A 22,575-nucleotide genomic window follows, 5' to 3' on the forward strand; every position below is an offset into this window, starting at 1 on the left:
CACTAGGTGTGCAGAAAACATCACATGTTGGTAGCAACATGCTGCTGCTTCAAACGGGTGACCAACAAACAAGATGGCGGCCATAACGTGTTCCGGCGTGATCACTTCCAGCGCTTGGTTGTTTCATAAACAAAAATGGCGGCACATGCAAGTGTAATTTGGTGGTATATTACCCAATTTTAGTGCTAAGCAATCGCATTTGAGCACATATTGGACCCTGCTAGCCTTGCGCGAGTAGGTGATATGCGAGGTTATGTTCTGGCAAATTTTTTTGATGCAGGATTGTAGTACGGCGACATTTCGTCAAGAAGTACGAAATGCATTGAATCCTATGGGTGTTCACTGGGGATACGAAAATATTTTGTTGTGAGAATTTCGTCTCGGGATTTTGTTATCGCGGGTTTCGACTGTACCTACAAGTCTGCCAATTTTACACTCACATTTGCAAACCCTCGGTATGTTACAGTACAGTCAAACCAGACTATATCGAACCCGTTTACATCGAATTTCTCTATATATCAAACAATTTCTGGTCACGGTATAGTTACAATGAGTATATATAGCAAAAATTATGCTTACATCGAACAAATATTGCAGTGACTCCCGATATATCAAACGTCAAACGGCAGAAAAGTGCCCCCAGAAGTTGGCTTTCCCTAGCAGTAGCGGGAAAACCCGGCGGCGCGGCTCCATCCAACCAATAAAGGTGTTGTTGGCAGTCGGCGCTCGTCCTGTGTCCTCCCTTGTCCGTCTTTATTGGCACTGTTTTGAATATGAATGATCCGTACCAACTAGCTCGCACCCAAACCCTTCCGACTCCCTACCGTGACCGCGCTGCCTCGGGCTGTTCGGGCGAGCCGTCGACACTCCCCCTGCCACGCATAGTGGAGTCTATTAAGCCACAGCCTCCCTCTTTCTCTATCATCTTTCACTTCCCACTCCCTCTCCCCTGCCTACGCTTCGCCGTGCTCACTCACGGGTTGCAGAATCAAGCGTCCTTCCTTTCTTTAGATCACTATCTATCGACACTCCCCAGCAAAAAATGATCCTGGCCCGCCTACAGCGCTTGCTCAGACAGCCAATGCTCTTGCGCTTTCTTTGTGCAAGATGGTGAAAGTGCGAGTTGTCTGGCTGCTTTTCTGGTTTATCATGTTTGTGCCTTGTGGGCCTTCTCCCACAGTGTTGCTGTGATGAAGCGGCAGAATTTGCCTTTATTCGTGAAGCTTGAAATGATAAATCGAGTTGAACGCGATGAGAAGTTGGATGTACCCGCAGTGTGCAAGATTCCGAGGAGCACTCTCGGCACATTAGGGCTAAAGTGGCCAGACTCGCAACCCGGTGGCCGTGGCGCCCGACGCGTACGCACGGCCGTGTACGAGGGGTTTTTCATACATGCCAGTTTCCGCGTGCTCGGTGATGACTAAATTCTGATGAATGCAACGAAGCCGTTGCCAGTGTTGCCGAAGTTTGGAGCGAGCTGTCAAAATTTCCGGGACATTCGAATCAACGGTGGACGAGTTTGTGAGTGCAGATGATGGTGTCGCAACCACGGGAAAGCCCGGAAACGAAGACTACATCGCCGACATCGTACCAAGCACAAATGCAAGTAGGCACATTGAGGAAAGCAACTACGGTCCTTTGCCCACATCCTCTGAAGTGATTGGTGCACTCACATTAGTCCGGTGCTTCTGCGCGAATGCAGAAGGTTGCGGCCTCAGCTGCTCCGACTCCTTAGACAACGTGGGGAAGTGCGTGCGTCGCAGGCAGTGAAATTGCCCAAGCAGAAGAAAATGCAGGACTAATTTATGCGAAACTAAGCTAGTTTCTTCAATAAAGTGATTTTATAAATGGTATGTGCTTTTAGGGCATCCAATTATTTAGCAGGCTTATATCGAATTATGCTCTATATCGAACTGATAGGCGTTTTTTTGCGAGTTCGATATGGCCGGGTTTGACTGTACTGCATATTTAAGTGCTCACAAGCAGTTTCACAAATCCTTCAGCTGCTCCAAAAACCCTTCAGCACTTCTTGAAAAAAAATAGTGTCAAAAATTTTCATGAATGCACCATTGAGAAGCGATGACTGCTCCAAGCATTTCGTAACTAAGATGTTTACTGCAGCCGCTAGGAAATGTAAACAACATAAATGCAAAACATTTTGGTGCCAAAGCTACTTTAAGATAGCTGTGCTTCTGATTAAGATACAAGATTTCCATAACACACAATTTTCAATAGCTCCATGAAACCTACAATGCTCCATCTTACACACAGTCAGCAATTTTCAAACATGATGCTTCATGGACAAAAGCCAGTTTGACTCCTTACATAACACCTTTAGCACCTTCAAGTGCTGCTGATAATGCAAATATATTGAATAACAAATCGAGCACCATTATGTACTTCTAGGTTGCATAAAGTCTACTAAATATTTTAACTCTGTGAATGCTGTAAAATCTTGCAGATCTAATATCAGAAATCTTCCAAGAATGGCACTTCATAGATACGTGCTCAATTGACCATCCTCAGTGAAAGGTAGACACAAGACATTACCATCTGGTACTGCAGTAGACAATATGAATACAAAGCATTCCAGCATTGCTCTTGATCGGTACCTCGAAAAAATGTTTCTTCCGTTCACTGGCAGGCACACTCATGAAGCTCTCCAAAGGAGGCATGACAGCACAAAGCTCTGAAAAGTAAAAAAAAAAAAGAGTGGAACCAGGTAAGTGCTTGTATCGGTTGAGCCAAACAACGAACTATGCAGAACACAAGTAAAAATTTTTTAAAAAAAAGCAGAAGAAAGCCTGAAAGAGTATGCAGTGACCATCACCTTCATTTTCGCCATCTGTTGTGGAGCATACGGGCACAGAGTCCCAGGTCTTGTACAGCATGTCCGCCTTGTGTGCCAGAAAACGGATGAACTTTGACCGTTTGGCTGGATCCTGAAGCCTGAGTCGAGCACAACAAAATAAATCAGCAATAGCTTGTCTCAACATACACGAGTATTTCCATGTACTTCTGAGAAGCAGCTTCAGGTACACATTATAGGATACTTTTGATACAAGATGTACTGTAGGAACAGTTCAAGGTGCACCACTGACTTATAACTACCAGAACAGACAACCTATGCAAGAAACAGTAACATGTTCCCTGGGCAGTTGTCTTCATTTCATGTTGCAAGTCAATGATCAAACAGCTGGCAAACAGCAAAAGCAGACACGGTGATAGCCCGAATTGAAAGCTCACAGTGGATCCTTGGCATCACGTTGTTTGCTGGCCTGCAGATCAGCACGGCTGATCCCCTGAAGGGCAAAGCCTACACGCTCGATGCCCTGCTCTTCCTTGAGGGCAGTCAGCAACTCCTGGCCATAGTTGAGCAGCGGCTGCTTCAACAGCTGAGGCTCCATCCTGGCCTCAGAGTCGTCGCCGCTGGGATCCTGCTGCTGGAGAGGGAGATAAATCCGGGACACACTGTGAAAACTTGACCTTCCACCATTACCACCTTCCAGAGAGCCGCATCCATTTGTCCTTGGCTTGAAAATTAAGCAATGTTACATGCAAAAGCACTATTTGTGCCAACAAAAAGAGCAATGTCTTTTTCGTATCACATACAAACTGTCACACTGGAAACACGAGTCCCCTATTAATAGCCTGGAACAGCAGATTTTCGACGTAACACACTAAATATTCTGTGTATTAAATGAGAGTAGCTATCATTGAATGCCTGAGCCATTTGCATTGTAGCAAGTTATGAAGTGATGAGAAATGAGCAAGAAAAATACCTGTAAACCTGTGAGCATTAAACATTAACAAGAGGGAGGTGTGCGAATGATGGCACTTTTTAAAAGCTTGCCCTCAGAATGTACCTTTTCAGAGGTACATAGACACTTTATAAAATATGATTTAGCTTTACACACAGCATATAAGCAGCAACAGACCATGCACAGCAAATACTGACAACCAATACATTGGCTTTAGATCACAGCAACTTCAGTCTTGCTAATTTCACCTGCTTCAGGAACTTGTCTGCATAAACTTGCTCGAAGCAAGTATTACTCTGGAGTCCTTTCACCATCATAAGATTTTCCAGACGAGCACAACTTTTTCTTGAACAGAATTTACGTAAAACTTGATGCAACATTCCCAAATTTCCCGTCCAAATCAAACTTTACAGTACATTCAGGACAGCAGGCAGATATGGAACAAACTTTTACCCACTAATTTATTTTGAAATTTGATGCTGTCAGCATGTCAACCCTAGCTACGAGTTAACCTTAATCACGTCGGGTTTTACCAGTGCTGTAAGTGATGCCTAATTACAACAAAATCCTTCTGAGCACTGAAATCAAGATGTAACCAAAGAAAGCAGTGTTGTTTTATTGAAAAATAAAGCTCAGTGCAGCGATGCTTCTACTTAGAACTATTTTTTTTATTCGCAAAAGTATGGTTGCAGCCCAGTCAGTGTCGCAGCGAGTTCATATTCTGAGAGGGGAATGCAGCAGCCTGGTGGAATGCAACCAAGGCTTTGAAATGTGTGCCTAATAGGAGTGTTTCTACAACACAGCTTATTTCCATTTATCAGAATTGATGCCTCTGAAATGGAAATAATTATTTTGTCAAACTGCCTTCTTTCAATAGAAAAAAGTATAGTAACATTAAAATTAACTTAGACTCATCCATACCCATTCAACAACATGGAAGGAAGATTGAGTAAAAAAAAAAGTATTGACACGACGAAACAGTCCTCCTAGGCTTAACCCTCAGCACAGCCTTTGTGCTTTAGAGAAAACAAAGGAAAAAAGATAATGTAATTTTCCAAAAAACTGTCTAAACACCGAGTGACCACTGAGTATTTGACCCATCAAAGCCAGCATGCATACTGTCAATTTGAAAATAAACCGAGTCTGACGCACCTACAGTGGTACAAGTAACAGCGCAAGCTGCATATCCCACATTCTGACACAATGGACAATACTATCCGTCCACATCAGAACCTGGCTGCAACAGCAGTTTCTTTACACACAAAAGAAAACTGGCACAGAATAGCGAACGAGGCCAAGTGTTCAACATGGAAACAACAGGAGCCAAAAGCACCAAAAAATCCCACCTCTGAGACATGCGGAAACTCCAAATCCAGGCACCCTAACATAATAAGCCTGTCTAGTTTGTGCCACGAATGCAGAATGTTCAGCACTAGTCAGAACAGCAGCCTCTTGGAGAGCAGTGAACCGGTCCTGCCTAGCACACAGATGGCACTGCTGATGACTCCAAGAGAAAATCCAAACAGGTATTAAATGGAGCCCAAATACATTAAGAAACTTGATAAGGTTTCCAGAAATTAAAGGCCTAGCAGCCTGCTACTCTGCTGCAGCTTTTCTTTCTTTGAGCGCTCTTTTAGTACAAAGGTCGAACAACGCCAGCTGTGCCTCAAGTGCTTCTGCACAAAGGCCACTTGCACATTGACACAATGCTTCAGCCATCAATGACGACTTCATTATGCCTCACACAACTGCATTGACGTGGCAAGTCTACAGCAGTTATGTGCTCCTGTACCAACAATTTGTCTTCGTTTATTTTTCACAGCCAGGAAATATATAGAATTTTAGATGGGTATGTTTGGGCAAGATCGTCTCAAATGCCTTTTTAAATGATCAATTCATCACCAATAATGGTGCTATGAAATCATATAGCGCAAAGAGAAACCAAATTTGTTCTTTCACGAGGAAATAAGTCTCTACTCTTCTCCACAAAACAACCCACAACTGCATGCTGCATCTAATTACACAGTAATCATTTTCAGCCACACAGTACCACTAGAATGCCTTTTTTTGATTAAAACATCACAGTACTCTCATAAACAGTAAAAAAGCACCCTGGTATTTAACGTGTGTCAATTCAGAGTAAAAATTGTGAAAATAATCTATTTAAACTTTGTGCATGTTGCGTGATGAGCTGCCAACGTACATTTCATAAAAGAACAAGAAATTTATTTTCAGTGCTACAACCACTATGTATTTCAATGCTAGAGAGGCTACATTCCAGATAAACAGGTAGGGTTTTCTTGTCATTATTTCGATTATCTCAGAAGTTATGTGTATCATATATGACACACCACACAGGAAGGGGTTGTTAAATCGCACTTGAGTCAGTGTTTTTAGTTCTTTACCATCACTACAATGTGACCACATTCAAAGCCATTGCCAAAGCTCTGGGACACAACCCAGTACTTTTCAGTGAGGCATTAAATTCACATCTTACACTTGGGAACAGTCCAGGCCTCTAAGATATAAGACTAGCTTTTACTGAATGGCCGTAAGTGTGAGTCAAAACGAGTAAAAGTGTGCGCGAGAATAAACCAGATTAAATTTGGACAGTTTCGAATTTTACCTTACTGAGGTTTAATACAAAAGCATGTGCTTACGTTCATGTTCATGCCCATATGCATGCTTGTGTAATGTTTTTGCAGCACTTTGTGATGATGGGCCAAAACCGTTCACCACATATGAAAACAGCTACCAAGATGATTCCAGCCATCTTATTCTGAATTGCAATGGCAGATGGGTAAATGCCCAGTTCTAAAGAACGTGAATCGCCGAGTGTGCCACTGGTACAATGGCACTCTGACGACACTAAGCTGAACACCTATAGGCAAAGAATTAAGTAGCTGTCATCTCTCGCCCACGAGTGCCCAAGAGCCTACACAGCTATATGTCCAAAAATTTGTAGAATTACATGCTTCACAAACAGACTTCAATGTTTTGAGCTCAAACCTCAGAAAGTAAAATTGAGAAGTATACTTCATTTCAATTTTGGAATTCAATTGAAGAGACTTGGTGAAAACAAATTTACCAGACAGCCAGGATGGTACTGGGCCTGCAACTATAAGCCAACATGATCTCTGATGCAAGGACAGCATGATATGGAGCAGCTTTGAAGGTTTGGTTTTCCTCGTACCAGTGAACCCTTTCAGTGCCACTTATTTACCTGTATGTTCTCCACCCTCGATACCAAGAGTGCCTTCTTCATTAACCGTGTCATTTTTCTGCCTTCTGCATAACCAAAAATAAACTGCTATGGTCCTTTTATAATATTAGAGAAAAATACTGGACACTGGACATGTGTCATCTCAAAAAAAAAGAACGACTCTGCACTGAAAGGGTTAATGCTCAGTTTGGTTATTTTTCTGAACCGGCAAAAGCTAGCTTCAGCAACCTAGTTATTTTTCAGTATTGATCATCACAGCTCCGTGCTGTGCAATGTTATGAACAGTCGCATTTTACAGGCATCAAAATATCAAATGCCCTCGTAAATCCTGCATAGCTACACCATCTGGCACTGAGCACTTGCTAGACCAGTTCTCAAGAACGTATTCCACGCACTGCACACAACTACAGTGTTGAAGAGCAGAATTGGCAGTTACACAGAATTTTCAGTCCCAAAAAAATGTGTGAATCAAATATTCACTGAACAAAAGGTGGTAACCGCAATATTCACGCACAGACACCTAAACACATGCATGCAGGTACACAGACAAAATTTGATCTTTTGCACTGAAACAAGCAAAAATAAAGACTAGACAAAATTTGGAAAAATTCAAAACTGCCCTTCATTCAAACCTATTCATAAAGCACCAAATGCAATGTTTTAGAGGAAGTAACTTAAGGAGTGTGCAATAGAAGTCGGTGGTAACTCCGTTAGACAGGATACCAGCAAGCTATCACAGGAGACGAAAGATCTGATCAAGAAACGCCAATGTACGAAAGCCTCTAACACTACAGCTAGAATAGAAGTGGCAGAACTTTCGAAGTTAATCAACAAGCGTAAGACAGCCGACATGAGGAAGTATAATGTGAATCGAATTGAACATGCTCTCAGGAATGTAGGAAGCCTAAAAGCAGTGAAGAAGAAATTAGGAATAGGCAAGAATTAGATGTGTTACGAGACAAAGCCGGCAATATCGTTACTAATATGGATGAGATAGTTCAAGTGGCTGAGGAGTTCTATATAGATTTATACAGTACCAGTGGCACCCACAACGATAATGGAAGAGATAATAGTCTAGAGGAATTCGAAATCCCACAGGTAACGCCGGAAGAAGTAAAGAAAGCCTTGGAAGCTATGCAAAAGGGGAAGGCAGCTGGGGAGGATCAGGTAACAGCAGATTTTTTGAAGGATGGTGGGCAGATTGTTCTAGAGAAACTGGCCACCCTGCATATGCAATGCCTCATGACTTCAAGTGTACCGGAATCTTAGAAAAACGCTAACATAATCCCAATCCATAAGAAAAGGGACGCCAAAGACTTGAAAAATTATAGACCGATCAGCTTACTGTCCATTGCCTACAAAGTATTTACTAAGGTAATCGCAAATAGAATCGGGAACACCTTAGACTTCTATCAACCAAAGGACCAGGCAGGATTCCGTCAAGGCTACTCAACAATAGACCGTATTCACACTATCAATCAGGTGATAGAAAAATGTGCGGAATATAACCAACCCTTATATATAGCTTTCATTGATTACGAAAAAGCGTTTCAGTCGAAACCTCGGCAGTCATGGATGCATTACAGAATCGGTGTAGATGAGCCATATATAAACATACTGAAAGGTATCTATAGCGGCTCCACAGCCACCGTAGTCCTCAATAAAGAAAGCTACAAAATCCCAATACAGAAAGGCGTCAGACAGGGAGATACAATCTCGCCTATCCTATTCACAGCGTGTTTACAGGAGGTATTCAGAGACTTGGAGTTGGAAGAATCGGGGATAAAAGTTATGGAGAATACCTTAGCAACTTGAGATTCGCTGATGATATTGCCTTGCTTAGTAACTCGGGAGACCAATTGCAATGCATGCCCACTGACCTGGAGAGGCAAAGCAGAAGGGTGGGTCTGAAAATTAATCTGCAGAAAACTAAAGTAATGGTTAACAGTCTCGGAAGAAAACAGCAGTTTATGATAGGTAGCGAGGCACTGGAAGTGGTAAGGGAATACATCTACTTGGGGCAGGTAGTGACTGCGGATACGGATACGGAGAATAAGAATGGGCTGGGGTGCATTTGGCAGGCATTCTCAGATCATGAACAGCAGGTTGCCATTATCCCTCAAGAGAAAAGTTTATAATCCCAGCTGTGTCTTACCAGTACTCATGTACGGGGCAGAAACCTGGAGGCTTACGAAAAGGGTTCTACTTAAATTGAGGACGACGCAACGAGCTATGGAAAGAAGAATGATGGGTGTAACTTTAAGGGATAAGAAGAGAGCAGATTGGGTGAGGGAACAGACGCGGGTTAATGATATCTTAGTTGAAATCAAGAAAAAGAAATGGGGGCATGGGCAGGACATGTAATGAGGAGGGAAGATAACCAGTGGTCATTAAGGGTTACGGACTGGATTCTAAGGGAAGGGAAGCGTAGCAGGGGATGGCGGAAAGTTAGGTGGGTGGATGACATTAAGAAGTTTGCAGGGACAACATGGCCACAATTAGTACATGACCGGGGTAGTTGAAGTATGGGGGAGGCCTTTGCCCTGCAGTGGGTGGAACCAGGCTGATGATGATGATGATGATGAGCCTTGGGCTGGTATGGAAACACAGAATGAAGGCACCTTAATGAGCAACACTACACAGAAGGCAGCCTGATTAGGAACCTTATGCAAGACAACATACCTACTCACAAGTTCACAAACATAAAATGGGCAAGCACGAACATCTGTATAGACTACCAAAAAAGAAAAAGACAAAAGGTGATGTGTCATCCTGGTGAACAATTACAAGACTCGCTTCATTTCCGAAGTCTGCATCATCCAGCTAATGCGTGCCCCAAGTGTTGCAATGAAGTATGTCAAAGCCTCAACACCTTAGATTGCAGATACTATGACAGCCAGACTCTTAGACGCTCGAAATACTACCGATTTTTTGCAATTCCCTTGTATTTTTTCATTCTCTGCAGGGAATAACACTAGAATAGAATGAAGGTGTATTATTTAGCGCAACTACTCAAGGCCCTCACCGGCTCTCACTCTTCTGACTTAAGCACACTTTCAGCCTATGCACAGCAACGGAAGGAAGAAAGCATGCATCCACAAAAGACACGCACCTGACAAGTTTGTGGTATGATGCCTTGTTTCTCAAGACCCTGTTTTCAAGAAACAAGAACAACATTGCACATGAAAAATATGTTGTCTTTCAGTACCAGCTGCCTGTCAAGAGGCAAATATTTATTACAGATATCAAGCTTTCTTGAATGTACGAAGTTTGACATGGTGATTGCATTCTCTTTTTGTCCACACATCGATTCCTCTGTGCTGCAAGTGAAAAAGGAAGCACAACTGAAATTATAGCTCAAGAAAAGCTCAGCACTAAAACAGCCTAGCACTGCTGTGAAACTGCTTCTGACAAGGATTCAAGCAAGCGTTTCACTACATTAAAGATGCTTGTTGTGGAACACTGAGTCATGAATCTAAAAACTGCTTCTTAGGAGAAACTGTCAAACTTTTTTTTTCTGATTTAGCAGATCTCTGGCCCCTCAACAGCTAATGTGAGAATATACATTTCAATATTTTTTTTTATTTCAACAAAATATATATCGCAATTTAAAGGGTCCCTTAAACGGTCCGGACAAATTTTGTAGACGTGTAGGGTACAGCTAAAGTTAATAGTTCGCACCACAATTTGTGTGAAATGTGTCATATTAAAAGAGTTACAGACGATTACAAGTTACCCTCCTCCATAGTCCTGCATTTCCTCAACTCGTTCGCCGAGTGATTGGGGCTAAGCTCCACCTTCACTGGCTCTGCGTCTTAATGGCACACCGTGTCAACTTCCAGTTCTCTACGAGCACGCATGCTAAGCCACTCCAAACTCTTCGCTAGCTGCTCGGCAGTCGACTCCAAGCGAGAGCTATCGAAAAAGTGTGCATTGCGAGCATTCTGTCGCAGAGCCGAACGTGTGTAGTATTCTGGTAACCACGGGCGAGCTGGGCATTTCGACGGAACGGTGGAGGCATAAACTCAAGCTGACAAAGGAACTTTAGCGTAGACGTATGTGAGCGGACTGATCTAAGCCTGATTGGTCCATGCAGCGACCTGTTGGCACAGAGCTTAACCAGCCAAACAAAGCGCTAATATTGCTCCAACCAAATGTAAAACATTTTAAACCTTTACAAAAACAATGTGGTAACGATTACACTACTGCGAAAAATTTACACCAGCAGCAAAGGAGAATACATTTCGTTAACGTTACTGTGTGGGGTTGAGCTCGGTGCCACTAGGTGGCTGCACCATGCAAACCATTCACATTTGTGTTTCTGCTCATCCCGTGAACGACACGGTCAAACGGCCAGGCCCTGTTCCCTTGCGCTTGCCCTAATACTAGACTTGCGAAACAGTATTGGGATAGTAATCTTCCAGTGTAAAGCGATGGCCGTAAACATGCAAATCGTGGCGCTGATTGGATAGCAGCAGTCCGATGCACTGCCGCCAGTCCACTCGTTTGCTGCCTTGCAGAGGGACACGACGTCGCAGCTTGACATATTGCCAGTCTCTACGCTTGCAGTCCACAATGCAACGAAATCGAATCATAGTGCTTGCGAAAAGACAGACCGACTCTGACCACGGAGCTCTGATCAAAATGGAGCATGTTGTAACACAAGCAGACGACGCTTGCTGTGTGCCGGAAGTGCTTAAGTGCAGTGAGAAATCGTTCTTGTGCATTCTCTTTCTGTTACTTTCTTTCTATAGAAACAAATTAACTAACATTCTAACTATTATGAACATAATTTGTTCACCTTTATATAAAAGTGGAAAAATTATCGATGACGCAACCTGGGCAGCCAATCGGATAGCTTGCCCTACTGAGACAATTGGGTGGTTTATGCCATATGGGTAGGGGCGGCTGAAAATTCCACCGAGCAGTATGCTGCAATCGGCAGCGACGCACATTTTTAAAACCTTATAATAAATTACATGCTTTACGCAGAGCACTTAGATGCATTAGTTAATGATCAGAAGGACCTACTCTAAAGACTCGGCACGCTTGTACAAAATCGTCAAAATCGTTTCAGGGTCCCTTTAAGAGTAATGTCGCAAAGGTACTACGCAGCAACCATGCCACAGGTTTAGTAATCCAGTAGACATTTTGCATGGCAGCAGCGCACACTGGCAGTAGATAACACAGCATGAGGTATTTTTTCTATTCCAATCAAAACTTTATTTGCTGTCCATGTAGCACCTTATTAGTATTGACTAAAATTTATGTGTGAATACTGCACAGCATGCAATCACTAGGCACTAATCACAACAGTAAACCCAAAACATTTGACATTTAAAATAAGACATTTATGTGGCTATGTCACCAGTTCACAGAGTAGCAACACAAGCCTTGCACCACCTTAATTCTGCTGGGTCATCTATTAATACAGTAAATTTCAACTACTGAAAGGGAGCAGATAATGCCCAAAGCAGGTCATGGTGACTGCGCTTCACATATATTTCTGAACAAACATGTCAGATTTATTACATAAACAATATAAATGTCACTAAAAAGTGTTTTATGATAAAAATTTTAATATGACCAATCAATGAGCCTGACTACAAGCTTTTTCTTTTTTTACAAGTAGATACTGTAGCAACCAACCAATACCTAAACAATATTGTATGCTAATCATGCATGCAGGGTGCTATGAAGCTACCGAACTAAATGGTGCATTTAGAAGCTTCGTGTCGTTAGCAAAGTCACAAATCACACAGAACACAGTTCCAAGGCACTACTGTGCCCTTACAATGATTAAAGACACGATTAGGAGAAAACACCAGGTGTTCAAACAATTTATACCAAAAACAGAGGCGTCAACATACCTGGGATCTATTTTCCACTTAAAAGACCAACAAAGCAAATCATGCACCACACAGCGTGGTGTGCCTACCACCACTCGTTCAGTCACGTAACACCTAAGCGCTCATTAAGTGGCCACTCCATTTTTCTTTGCCTTTGGCAGTCAAACAAGGGACACCCACTTGCACAGTATTTGCCTACAATCATATTCGAAATACCGCTGAATCTGAAACAGGTCAAAATAACATTGCAGAAAACGAAGCATTCTCCCCAAGCAGCGCAGTTCTCGTCTAAAGAAAATAAAAACAGTAAGAATGCATGCACACAGTCGCAAGTGGTCGAATGCACAACAAGCAATTAAACTTGGTAAGTGCTGCAAGTCTTAACAGCGCAAAAACAACGTCCGATTGGAAAGGCGACTCTAGTAGCGGGTGGTTCCGACGCAGCGTCACACCCAATTATACGTAGACGAAGTTAAAGGTGCTTCAACTTCGGCTAACCGACACAACCAAAACCTGAAGCGAAGTGCATAGATTACAACCGAGTGGGCTCACTAGTACCTAAACGCAACATACAGGACAAGAAAATATTTGGATTTGGGCATCCTGCTGGAGAAAATTAGGCTTAAGCGATGCTCCGTCGTACGCAGTACATTACCTAAGCCGGCGCCGAAGTGCACGGTATGAATCCTCCCAAGAAAGGTGAAATACGACGCTGGCTCATTCGGCAAAGGCTTGTATTTCTCGGCAACGTACGAACGTTTAATAACAAATAACTGCGGAACCCTAAATGCTCAACGAAAACTCAGTCATCAGTTTCGCAGTGGCTTGTGGGAAGACCGGAAATGTTTCGTCATATTCTTTCATTGGTTTTCCGTTTTCCATTTCTTCATTTTGACAGTGTTGCCAAAACGCAGCCAGCCTTGGCAGGCGAACGCTTCGTGAAGCCACAGCAGCCACAGTATGCCACGAAACGTTCATTTGAGGAGTCGCCAGCCGTTTGTGCGCAAGCGCGAGTAAGAGCGGGCGCGAGAGAGAAACTGTCGGGGATTTTGCTCCTTGAATGAGTCTGCCTAGGCACTACGGAGAAGGTTTTAGCGCGTGTTGTAGGCGTTTGTCCCTAGGCACGCCGGCATTGAGGAGTGGAGAGTTTGTTTACGCTCGGACGCTGGCTGCTGGCGCGGTAAAATAGGTGAAGCAGCGGGCACTGGACGCGACAGCTGTATCGGACAGACTGTCTCGCACCTGCGGCGCTCGTGCTAAGTCAGTCGTGGCGGATCATAGCTTTCTCGCGCATTACGGCGAAGTACCTTGTAAATAACATCACAGATGTTTGTGTGGGAGCAGTAGCGACCGTAGTAGAGCCCGGGCCGCATATATTGAAAATCTATAAGGCAGATCTATAATCTCGCGCCTTAACAACCGCGTTTGAACGCAAGTGGCTGAAAGGCCGCTGGTGACGATGACTCACTCAGCACCGGCGCCGCAGGCGCGAGAAAGCCTGTCCGACGTACTACCTTCAGAGGCAAAGTTTTGACTGGTGTTGCAGAAGACGCGGGGCGCGGTAGTGCTGAACTTAGCGTCACAAGCTGGCGGCTGGACGTACTTATATTTATTCAATCGTGTTTTTTTTTCTAATTGTAACTATCAACGTGTCATTATTTCGTATTATTGGCGGCGACTCCAGGACACCAAAGCTAGAACCGACTTTTCTGTCGGTGTTGGCTCGCCGAGGCCTGCGCGGGCCAGGGTTGTATAAGATGTCGCGGACAGCCACAGGCTTCGGCCTCCGCGGCCCCAACCCACGGTCGCTTCCAGCTTTGACCACCCGCTACCCCTTGGGTGCTGGATATCCTGCGTCGCCTGCTTCATTTAACCTCAGGTGCACCCCTGAGGCCTCCGTTTGCCGCTTACATGTGCCCTCCTGGAGCAGTGCTTGTAAAGAATGCAGTCTATCGTCGCGACGAAAAAAGCCACCCGCTATACTTATAGAACACCAGTCAGAACATTGGCCCTTCAGACACAGCGATCACCAAATGGGGCGTGCGCGCCCATTGCCTCACCGTGCGGGCAGCCTCGACCGCACTCCGCAATGCCGGCATGTCTGGGGACAAAAGAATACAACACACGCTAGAAATCTCCTCCGTAGTGCCTAGGCAGCTAGGTAGAGTCATATATCAAGGAGCAAAAGTCCCCAGATTTTCTCTCTCGCGCCTGCGCACAAACAGCTGGTGATCCCTCAAATGAACGTATTGTGGCGAAGACAATAGGCTGATGATGATGACTAAGTGCACGTGGCTGCCGGCACTTGCTGGCACAAAACGTCAAACCACTCCAACCAATCCTCAAAACGATTGCAGCGCCCACATATTCAGTGGTGGGCCTTGCGCCGAATATACGCGTAGCTTTGAATTAGTGGCTTTGCACATTCCATCCCAGCTACAACTAAGGGGCAACCACGAGTAGTGCATACTCCTCAGGAAGAAACAGCTTACCGCGAGCGTCAGCGCAAGAAAGGGGCGAAGTAACTTGAGTGTGAACAAAAAAAAAGGCACGGCATAACACCAACAGAAACCACACATGAAAAAAAAAAGAACGCACATACTGGGAGAAACGCAAAAGCAAGTCTTAAAGCATGGTCACCACGTGAATTAAGCACACAAAAGCAAAAATGTGGTGAATGAATGGTGAAAAAAGAGATCTACAATGTAGAGCGCTTTTCGCTTTGCATGGTGTAACACACGGTGTAACTAACACAGTTTCACTGTTCGACCATCTTCACGGACCGGAAGGGGCGGTAATATTTTCACGCTAACACTTGAGAAAGTGGTAAATTTATGGTGAGAGAGTGTATAAAAGTGATATTCCTTGCTGCAACGAGTCATATTGAAAAACGGCCATTTATGTCGTCAGTTCACACGGAGATAGCATGGTGCGCTGCGCTAGCAGTTGCAATAATTCTCCGAGTTCCCGTAATTTCCTTAGTTGTTTAAGGAGCAAAGTGAATACTGCAGGTGATGATTGTACGCAGACTACCAAGCTCATGGAACTCCGGGAGAGAGTGAAAGTGTTCCTGCACAGAAAAAGAAAAAAAGAAAAGCCAGAGGGGCACCACTTGCTTTGCGCCGAGTTGCAAGTTCAGCTACAAGCATGCAAGCCACAAGCGAAAATATCATTGGTTTCAATGCGCTAAGTCCCAGAACTGTACGAGAAAAATGAACATGCTTTTCACCGTGCTGACAAAATGTTTCAACCGCATTAATCATGTGCCAGTTACACTAAAAGGAGCATTTCATCAAGCGTATGCTCGGCAGGAAGATTGTGCAGATTCCGATGGTGTATGTACGGCTAATAAGTGACACTGTTCCTTCAGTGCTACCTGTGCATATCAAAGAAAATTCCGACAAACAAAAATTCACCGACAATTACAACCTCTAATGCAAAATTTGAGCTAGCATATGCTCTATACATGTTTTCATTTCGCGATATATTTGTTACATTGCAAACGGAGCAAAGTATGGCATGACTGCCTCGCTAATCGGGAAATCACGAAAGGCAGCACGTGGCTGATACGTAGGCGCGATTCACAGCAACTGCCGCAGACAAACCTCCACTCATGCAGCACTTTGTTTCCATACAGACGACGCGCGCTACTATGGCGCCATCTCGTAGCTATCATTGCCGTAAAGCCCGTCTTGCACGGCACTATGCTTTTATTCTCAGACTTTCGCCATACCTTATTCCTCGCACTCTCTTCACTATCTCAGTCTTTCATCTCTCGCTGCACTTAGCGTTCGCTTTCATACTTCACTGCGCTCGTTGGCTGGGTGATGAGGGACAACACTGACGCTCGCCGCATATATGCTGTGCTCTAAAGTACAAGGCTCCGATGGAATCTCGGCCGTTAAAATATTCGTGAAGAGGGAGCAAGTCCAGGCGCCGTATTACCAACTTTCAAGTGTGGGGTGAGGGAGTGCAAGTGTCCCCTCTGCCCCTGCCCCACCCCTAAATACGTTATGGAACTAGGAGTGTTGTCCAAGTGAACCAAAAGTGTTGACCTAACACGTGATAACGTCATGATAAGTTATAGTACATTCACCCATATGACGCTCCACTCGTGGTGGGGCGCTCGCGTTGTCGGCAGCGGCTCGCCACTATTTGCAAAGCGAGCGTGGGAGTTTTCCAGGACAGCACTGGCACATACACATTTTCCTCTCATCCGCCAGCCCCTTTGTATCTCGGACTTGAGCTCGCCTGCGGTACCACTGCACGTACGGCAAGCGCATACCTCGTGTTGATCCTTTTTGGACGCTAAGCCGAAGAGTGGTGCCTAGTGCTCGCGCATGGTCATACTGCGCCCAGCCACACTTACTGGAGGCCTAAGCTGGCGAAGATTGCACGAGCTCCCGCGAGTAGGCCCATTGGTTAACGAGAAATCAAGCAGCATAGCCGTGGGGACTTTTCCTAGTGGCGTGTCACGGGCAGCCATCCTCTCACAGGGACATGCTAGTAGCACCTGTTTATATTTTCGCCCTTTGCGTTGGCGCCACAGTGGCTCGCAAATGGGCATTTGTGCAGTGTTGGGTGCCGCTGGAGTCATTACGAGTCGTTCCACTCTGTGAAGGTGGACGACCAGCGAAGCTGTATGGCACACAACACAGAGGTGACATAGAACTTCGAACAAAGGTACAAACATATTTACTGTCCTGATCGGTGGTCATTGTGACAATAGGTATACACACACATTCTCATGTCACCACTGTTATTAGGTGCATCCCTCACATAAGACAATGAATGGCTCATACCGCCTTAAGCGATGGTTCATACCGCCGTAAATAAAGAAAATTTTAATGCAGCCGCCCCATTACAATGACACAGAGTTTCTCACCATTACAATTGAGGAAAATCTGGTGCAACCGTCTATGGGAGTTTCCCAAGGGACGCTGTGTTGTCATGGGAATACCAGCAGTATGCGTCTGCGAGGCTTGTGATGGCTGGTGTTGTAAGAGGCTTCGTCTAAAATGTGGATATGGCTACACAAATTATGCATTCTTAAGTCTTCATAAAAGATATTCATTCACCCACATTACATCTTCTAATGATGTTTGCTCACCTACAATGCATAACCAAGCCAAGAAAAGCAAGAACAGACGACAAACTGTTAAAGCGAATGTGAATCTTGTTGTTTGTCCTCAAACTTTAGCAGCCCGCTGATACTTTTTACATTTGCTTTAATTATACATCCAATAACAAGTCTGCACAATTAAACAAAGCATGTATTTGTGCAATAACAAAGCAAAAATAGCATTTTATGTGCTGCTTCAGGAGCAAATGAATCATTATTGCAAACGTAACAGTGCAAGCAAGGTGCGTCTTCAAGGCATCCTGGCTCTCCGAGAAGGATGCCAATCCAAAGTCACAATATACCGGCATTCCCATGCATACCACAATGCAGCAGCACCAGCTTTCCCTCTAAGTAATATAGTGAGAAACTACATGATGAGAGAAGAGAAATGAAATTCTACGCTGGAATGATAAGCGGTAACGGAGCCAGCTGTGGAAGGAGAAGACGATGCTCGAGGAATTGATGATGATGATAGATGCTGATGACGACGATAGTTTCCTCTTGCCAATGCATGCCTCATACCCCTTAAGAAATTAGTGGCAACGGAGCCAACTGTGGAAGGAGACAATGACGACAAACGCGAGTGCAGAGGCACGAGCGCGTTTCTGCTGAGGGACACCAATGAGATCATTCGTACGCGGCAATAAACTGTTTCTGCTAAGGGCAATACTGCATTCTCTTGCATGCGTAGCGCTCAGTAGGCCCCCTTTTGTGGCCCGAGCACACACACTAGAGTACACGAGGTGATGGCTGACACAGCACTGCGGCTCGCTAAGCTTGAACCCGCCTTGTGGTGCTTGTGGTGGTCAGTACACCTGCGAGGTATGAGACCACCACAATTTTCGGAAACTGAAGAGCCACCACTATCGCTCAACACAAGATGGTATTGCAAATTATGTGCTATTATTGGTCTATCTGCACATCTGACTCCTGCCTAACACCAGATAAGACCGACTCTTGCCAAACAAGGGTTCACACATTTGCACACATTCCAGAGTGCAGCATGGCTTCAAGCCCGAAGTAGAGGGCTCCTTGTTAGATTGCAGAAACCAGCAGCACTGATTATCATCATCATCAGCCTAGTTACGCCCACTGCAGGGCAAAGGCTTCTCTCATACTTCTCCAACTACCCCAGTCATGTACTGATTCTGGCCATGTTGTCCCTGCAAACTTCTTAATGTCATCCACCCACCTAACTTTCTGCCGTCCCCTGCTACGCTTCCCTTCCCTTGGAATCCAGTCCGTAACCCTTAATGACCATTGGTTATCTTCCCTCCTCATTACATGTCCTGCCCATGCCCCCATTTCTTTTTCTTGATTTCAACTAAGATATCATTAACCCACGTTTGTTCCCTCACCCAATCTGCTCTTTTCTTATCCCTTAAAGTTACACCCATCATTCTTCTTTCCATAGCTCGTTGCGTCGTCCTCAATTTAAGTAGAACCCTTTTCGTAAGCCTCCAGGTTTCTGCCCCGTACGTGAATACTGGTAAGACACAGATGTTATAGTACACACTTCTCTTGAGGGATAATGGCAACCTGCAGTTCATGATCTGAGAATGCCTGCCAAACGCACCCCAGCCCATCCTTATTCTTCTGATTATTTCAGTCTCATGATCCGGATCCATGGTCACTACCTGCCCTAAGTAGATGTATTCCCTTACCACTTCCAGTGCCTCGCTACCTATCATAAACTGCTGTTTTCTTCCGAGACTGTTAACCATTACTTTAGTTTTCTGCAGATTAATTTTCAGACCCACCCTTCTGCTTTGCCTCTCCAGGTCAGTGGGCATGCATTGCAATTGGTCTCCCGAGTTACTAAGCAAGGCAATATCATCAGCGAATCTCAAGTTGCTAAGGTATTCTCCATAACTTTTATCCCCGATTCTTCCAACTCCAAGTCTCTGAATACCTCCTGTAAACACGCTGTGAATAGGATAGGAGAGATTGTATCTCCCTGTCTGACGCCTTTCTGTATTGGGATTTTGTAGCTTTCTTTATTGAGGACTACGGTGGCTGTGGAGCCGCTATAGATACCTTTCAGTATGTTTATATATGGCTCATCTACACCGATTCTGTAATGCATCCATGACTGCCGAGGTTTCGACTGAAACGCTTTTTCGTAATCAATGAAAGCTATATATAAGGGTTGGTTATATTCCGCACATTTTTCTATCACCTGATTGATAGTGTGAATACGGTCTATTGTTGAGTAGCCTTGACGGAATCCTGCCTGGTCCTTTGGTTGATAGAAGTCTAAGGTGTTCCCGATTCTATTTGCGATTACCTTAGTAAATACTTTGTAGGCAATGGACAGTAAGCTGATCGGTCTATAATTTTTCAAGTCTTTGGCGTCCCTTTTCTTATGGATTGGGATTATGTTAGCGTTTTTCTAAGATTCCGGTACACTTGAAGTCATGAGGCATTGCATATGCAGGGTGGCCAGTTTCTCTAGAACAATCTGCCCACCATCCTTCAAAAAATCTGCTGTTACCTGATCCTCCCCAGCTGCCTTCCCCTTTTGCATAGCTTCCAAGGCTTTCTTTACTTCTTCCGGCGTTACCTGTGGGATTTCGAATTCCTCTAGACTATTATCTCTTCCATTATCGTTGTGGGTGCCACTGGTACTGTATAAATCTATATAGAACTCCTCAGCCACTTGAACTATCTCATCCATATTAGTAACGATATTGCCGGCTTTGTCTCGTAACACATCTAATTCTTGCCTATTCCTAATTTCTTCTTCACTGCTTTTAGGCTTCCTACATTCCTGAGAGCATGTTCCATTCGATCCACATTATACTTCCTCATGTCGGCTGTCTTACGCTTGTTCATTAATTTCGAAAGTTCTGCCAGTTCTATTCTAGCTGCAGGGTTAGATGCTTTCATACATTGTCGTTTCTTGATCAGATCTTTAGTCTCCTGCGATAGTTTGCTGGTATCCTGTCTAACGGAGTTACCATCGACTTCTATTGCACACTTCTTAATGATGCCCACAAGATTGTCGTTCATTGCTTCAACACTAAGGTCCTCTTCCTGAATTAAAGCCGAATACCTGTTCTGTAGCTTGACCCGGAATCCCTCTATTTTCCCTCTTACCGCTAACTCATTGATTAGCTTCTAATGTACCAGTTTCTTCTGTTCCCTCCTTAAGTCTAGGCTAATTCGAGTTCTTACCATCCTATGGTCACTGCAGCGCACCTTGCCGAGCACGTCCACCTCTTGTATGATGCCAGGGTTAGCGCAGAGTATGAAGTCTATTTCATTTCTAGTCTTGCCATTTGGGCTCCTCCACATCCACTTTCGACTAATCTGCTTGTGGAAGAAGGTATTCATTATCCGCATATTATTCTGTTCTGCAAATTCTACTAATAACTCTCCCCTGCTATCCCTAGAGCCTATGCCATTTCCCACCACTGACTTGTCTCCAGCCTGCTTCTTGCTACCTTGGCATTGAAGTCCCCCATCAGTATAGTGTAGTATTTTGCTTTGACTCTACCCATCGCCAATTTCATGTCTTCATAAAAGCTTTCGACTTCCTGGTCATCATGACTGGATGTAAGGGCGTAGACCTGTACTATATTCAATTTGTACCTCTTATTTTCACAACAAGACCCGCCACCCTTCATACTTAGAAGCATTTCTCTCGCAAACCAGACTTAGTTCAAGGAAATTTTCCACGTTTCAATAATTCTTGCCGTATTCGAGTGCTGATTGCCATGTTATCGGTTGTTAACGAAACTTTTTCTGGTCTCTAAATTTATTAAGGATGTTTTTCTAGTGCGTAACATGGCCATGCATGTTTATATCTCCTTGCGTTTCTCTACCGCGGGTGTGCTTTAAAACCGCAGCGCTGAAATTATACTTCAGAAATTTTCCTTTCCTTTTTTTTTTCTCCTCCTTTATACTCGTTCTCTTAACTAGTACACGCAGAAACAAAGCAACAGTGCTCGCATTCGATCCCGTAGATGAGATGGAATATATATATATATATGTACAGAAATTATCAGTCATAGCACTCGTAGCACAGCGCCCTGCGCCGTTTCGAAAGTAGTCATATTAGAGTTCCTATAGTTAGGTAAAGGTAATTCGCTCTCGTGCGCAGGAATCCTTGAGATAGTTACTCGGGCTAGCTTCCCACGCTAAGCGTGCCGCACTCGCCACACAACTGCTTAAACTTTTCCTAGACTCCAGAGCCACTCGAGTCCGCTCGATTCAAACTACACTATGTCCGCACATCCTTGGGCGATCAGAACGCACGTGATCTGCGCCTGGCTGGCTGAAAAGGGGGGCTTTGTTCCAGCCACAGAGCTCCATGACTCAGTAAGGTGCCTGGTGTAGTCTCGTGCGGACGCCATCCTCTCGGTGAGAGCGGAGAATATCTTATATTCCCTCATCTTTTAAAATGTTCCATACTTAGAAGCATTTCTCTCGCAAACCAGGCTTAGTTCAAGGAAATTTTCCATGTCTCAATAATTCCTCTTGCCGTATTCGAGTGCTGATTGCCATGTTATCAGTTGTTAACGAAACTTTTTCTCGAGTCTCTAAATTTATTAAGGAAGTTTTTCGTGTGCATATGCCAATCGACCATCGCGGACCAAGATCAGCCTCTTTCCACGT

At 44.4% G+C, this 22,575-nt stretch overlaps 1 protein-coding gene across 11 annotated transcripts in view; it reads right to left on the bottom strand.

The window, feature by feature from the left end:
* LOC142571381 (uncharacterized) overlaps positions 1-13,674 on the bottom strand; it is a 98,194-nt gene extending 84,520 nt beyond the window's left edge. For 2 of the 11 annotated variants that reach the window (XM_075679678.1, XM_075679674.1), the window contains exons 1-7: positions 13,489-13,674; positions 12,855-13,057; positions 10,225-10,304; positions 10,097-10,135; positions 3,247-3,443; positions 2,831-2,949; positions 2,613-2,689 (exon numbers count right to left, since the gene is read on the bottom strand). In XM_075679678.1, coding sequence (XP_075535793.1) covers positions 2,613-2,689; positions 2,831-2,949; positions 3,247-3,443; positions 10,097-10,135; positions 10,225-10,272 — 480 coding nt within the window. In that variant the 5' untranslated portion in view covers positions 10,273-10,304; positions 12,855-13,057; positions 13,489-13,674. Of the gene's footprint in view, positions 1-2,612; positions 2,690-2,830; positions 2,950-3,246; positions 3,444-5,107; positions 5,380-10,096; positions 10,136-10,224; positions 10,305-12,854; positions 13,058-13,488 lie in introns of those variants that run through there. The other 9 variants (XM_075679677.1, XM_075679676.1, XM_075679684.1 and 6 more) reach the window with 9 other exon arrangements.
* Positions 13,675-22,575: the final 8,901 nt, after the last annotated feature.

Source organism: Dermacentor variabilis, chromosome 2, assembly GCF_050947875.1.
Source record: "Dermacentor variabilis isolate Ectoservices chromosome 2, ASM5094787v1, whole genome shotgun sequence".
Taxonomy (NCBI): Eukaryota; Metazoa; Arthropoda; class Arachnida; order Ixodida; family Ixodidae; genus Dermacentor; species Dermacentor variabilis.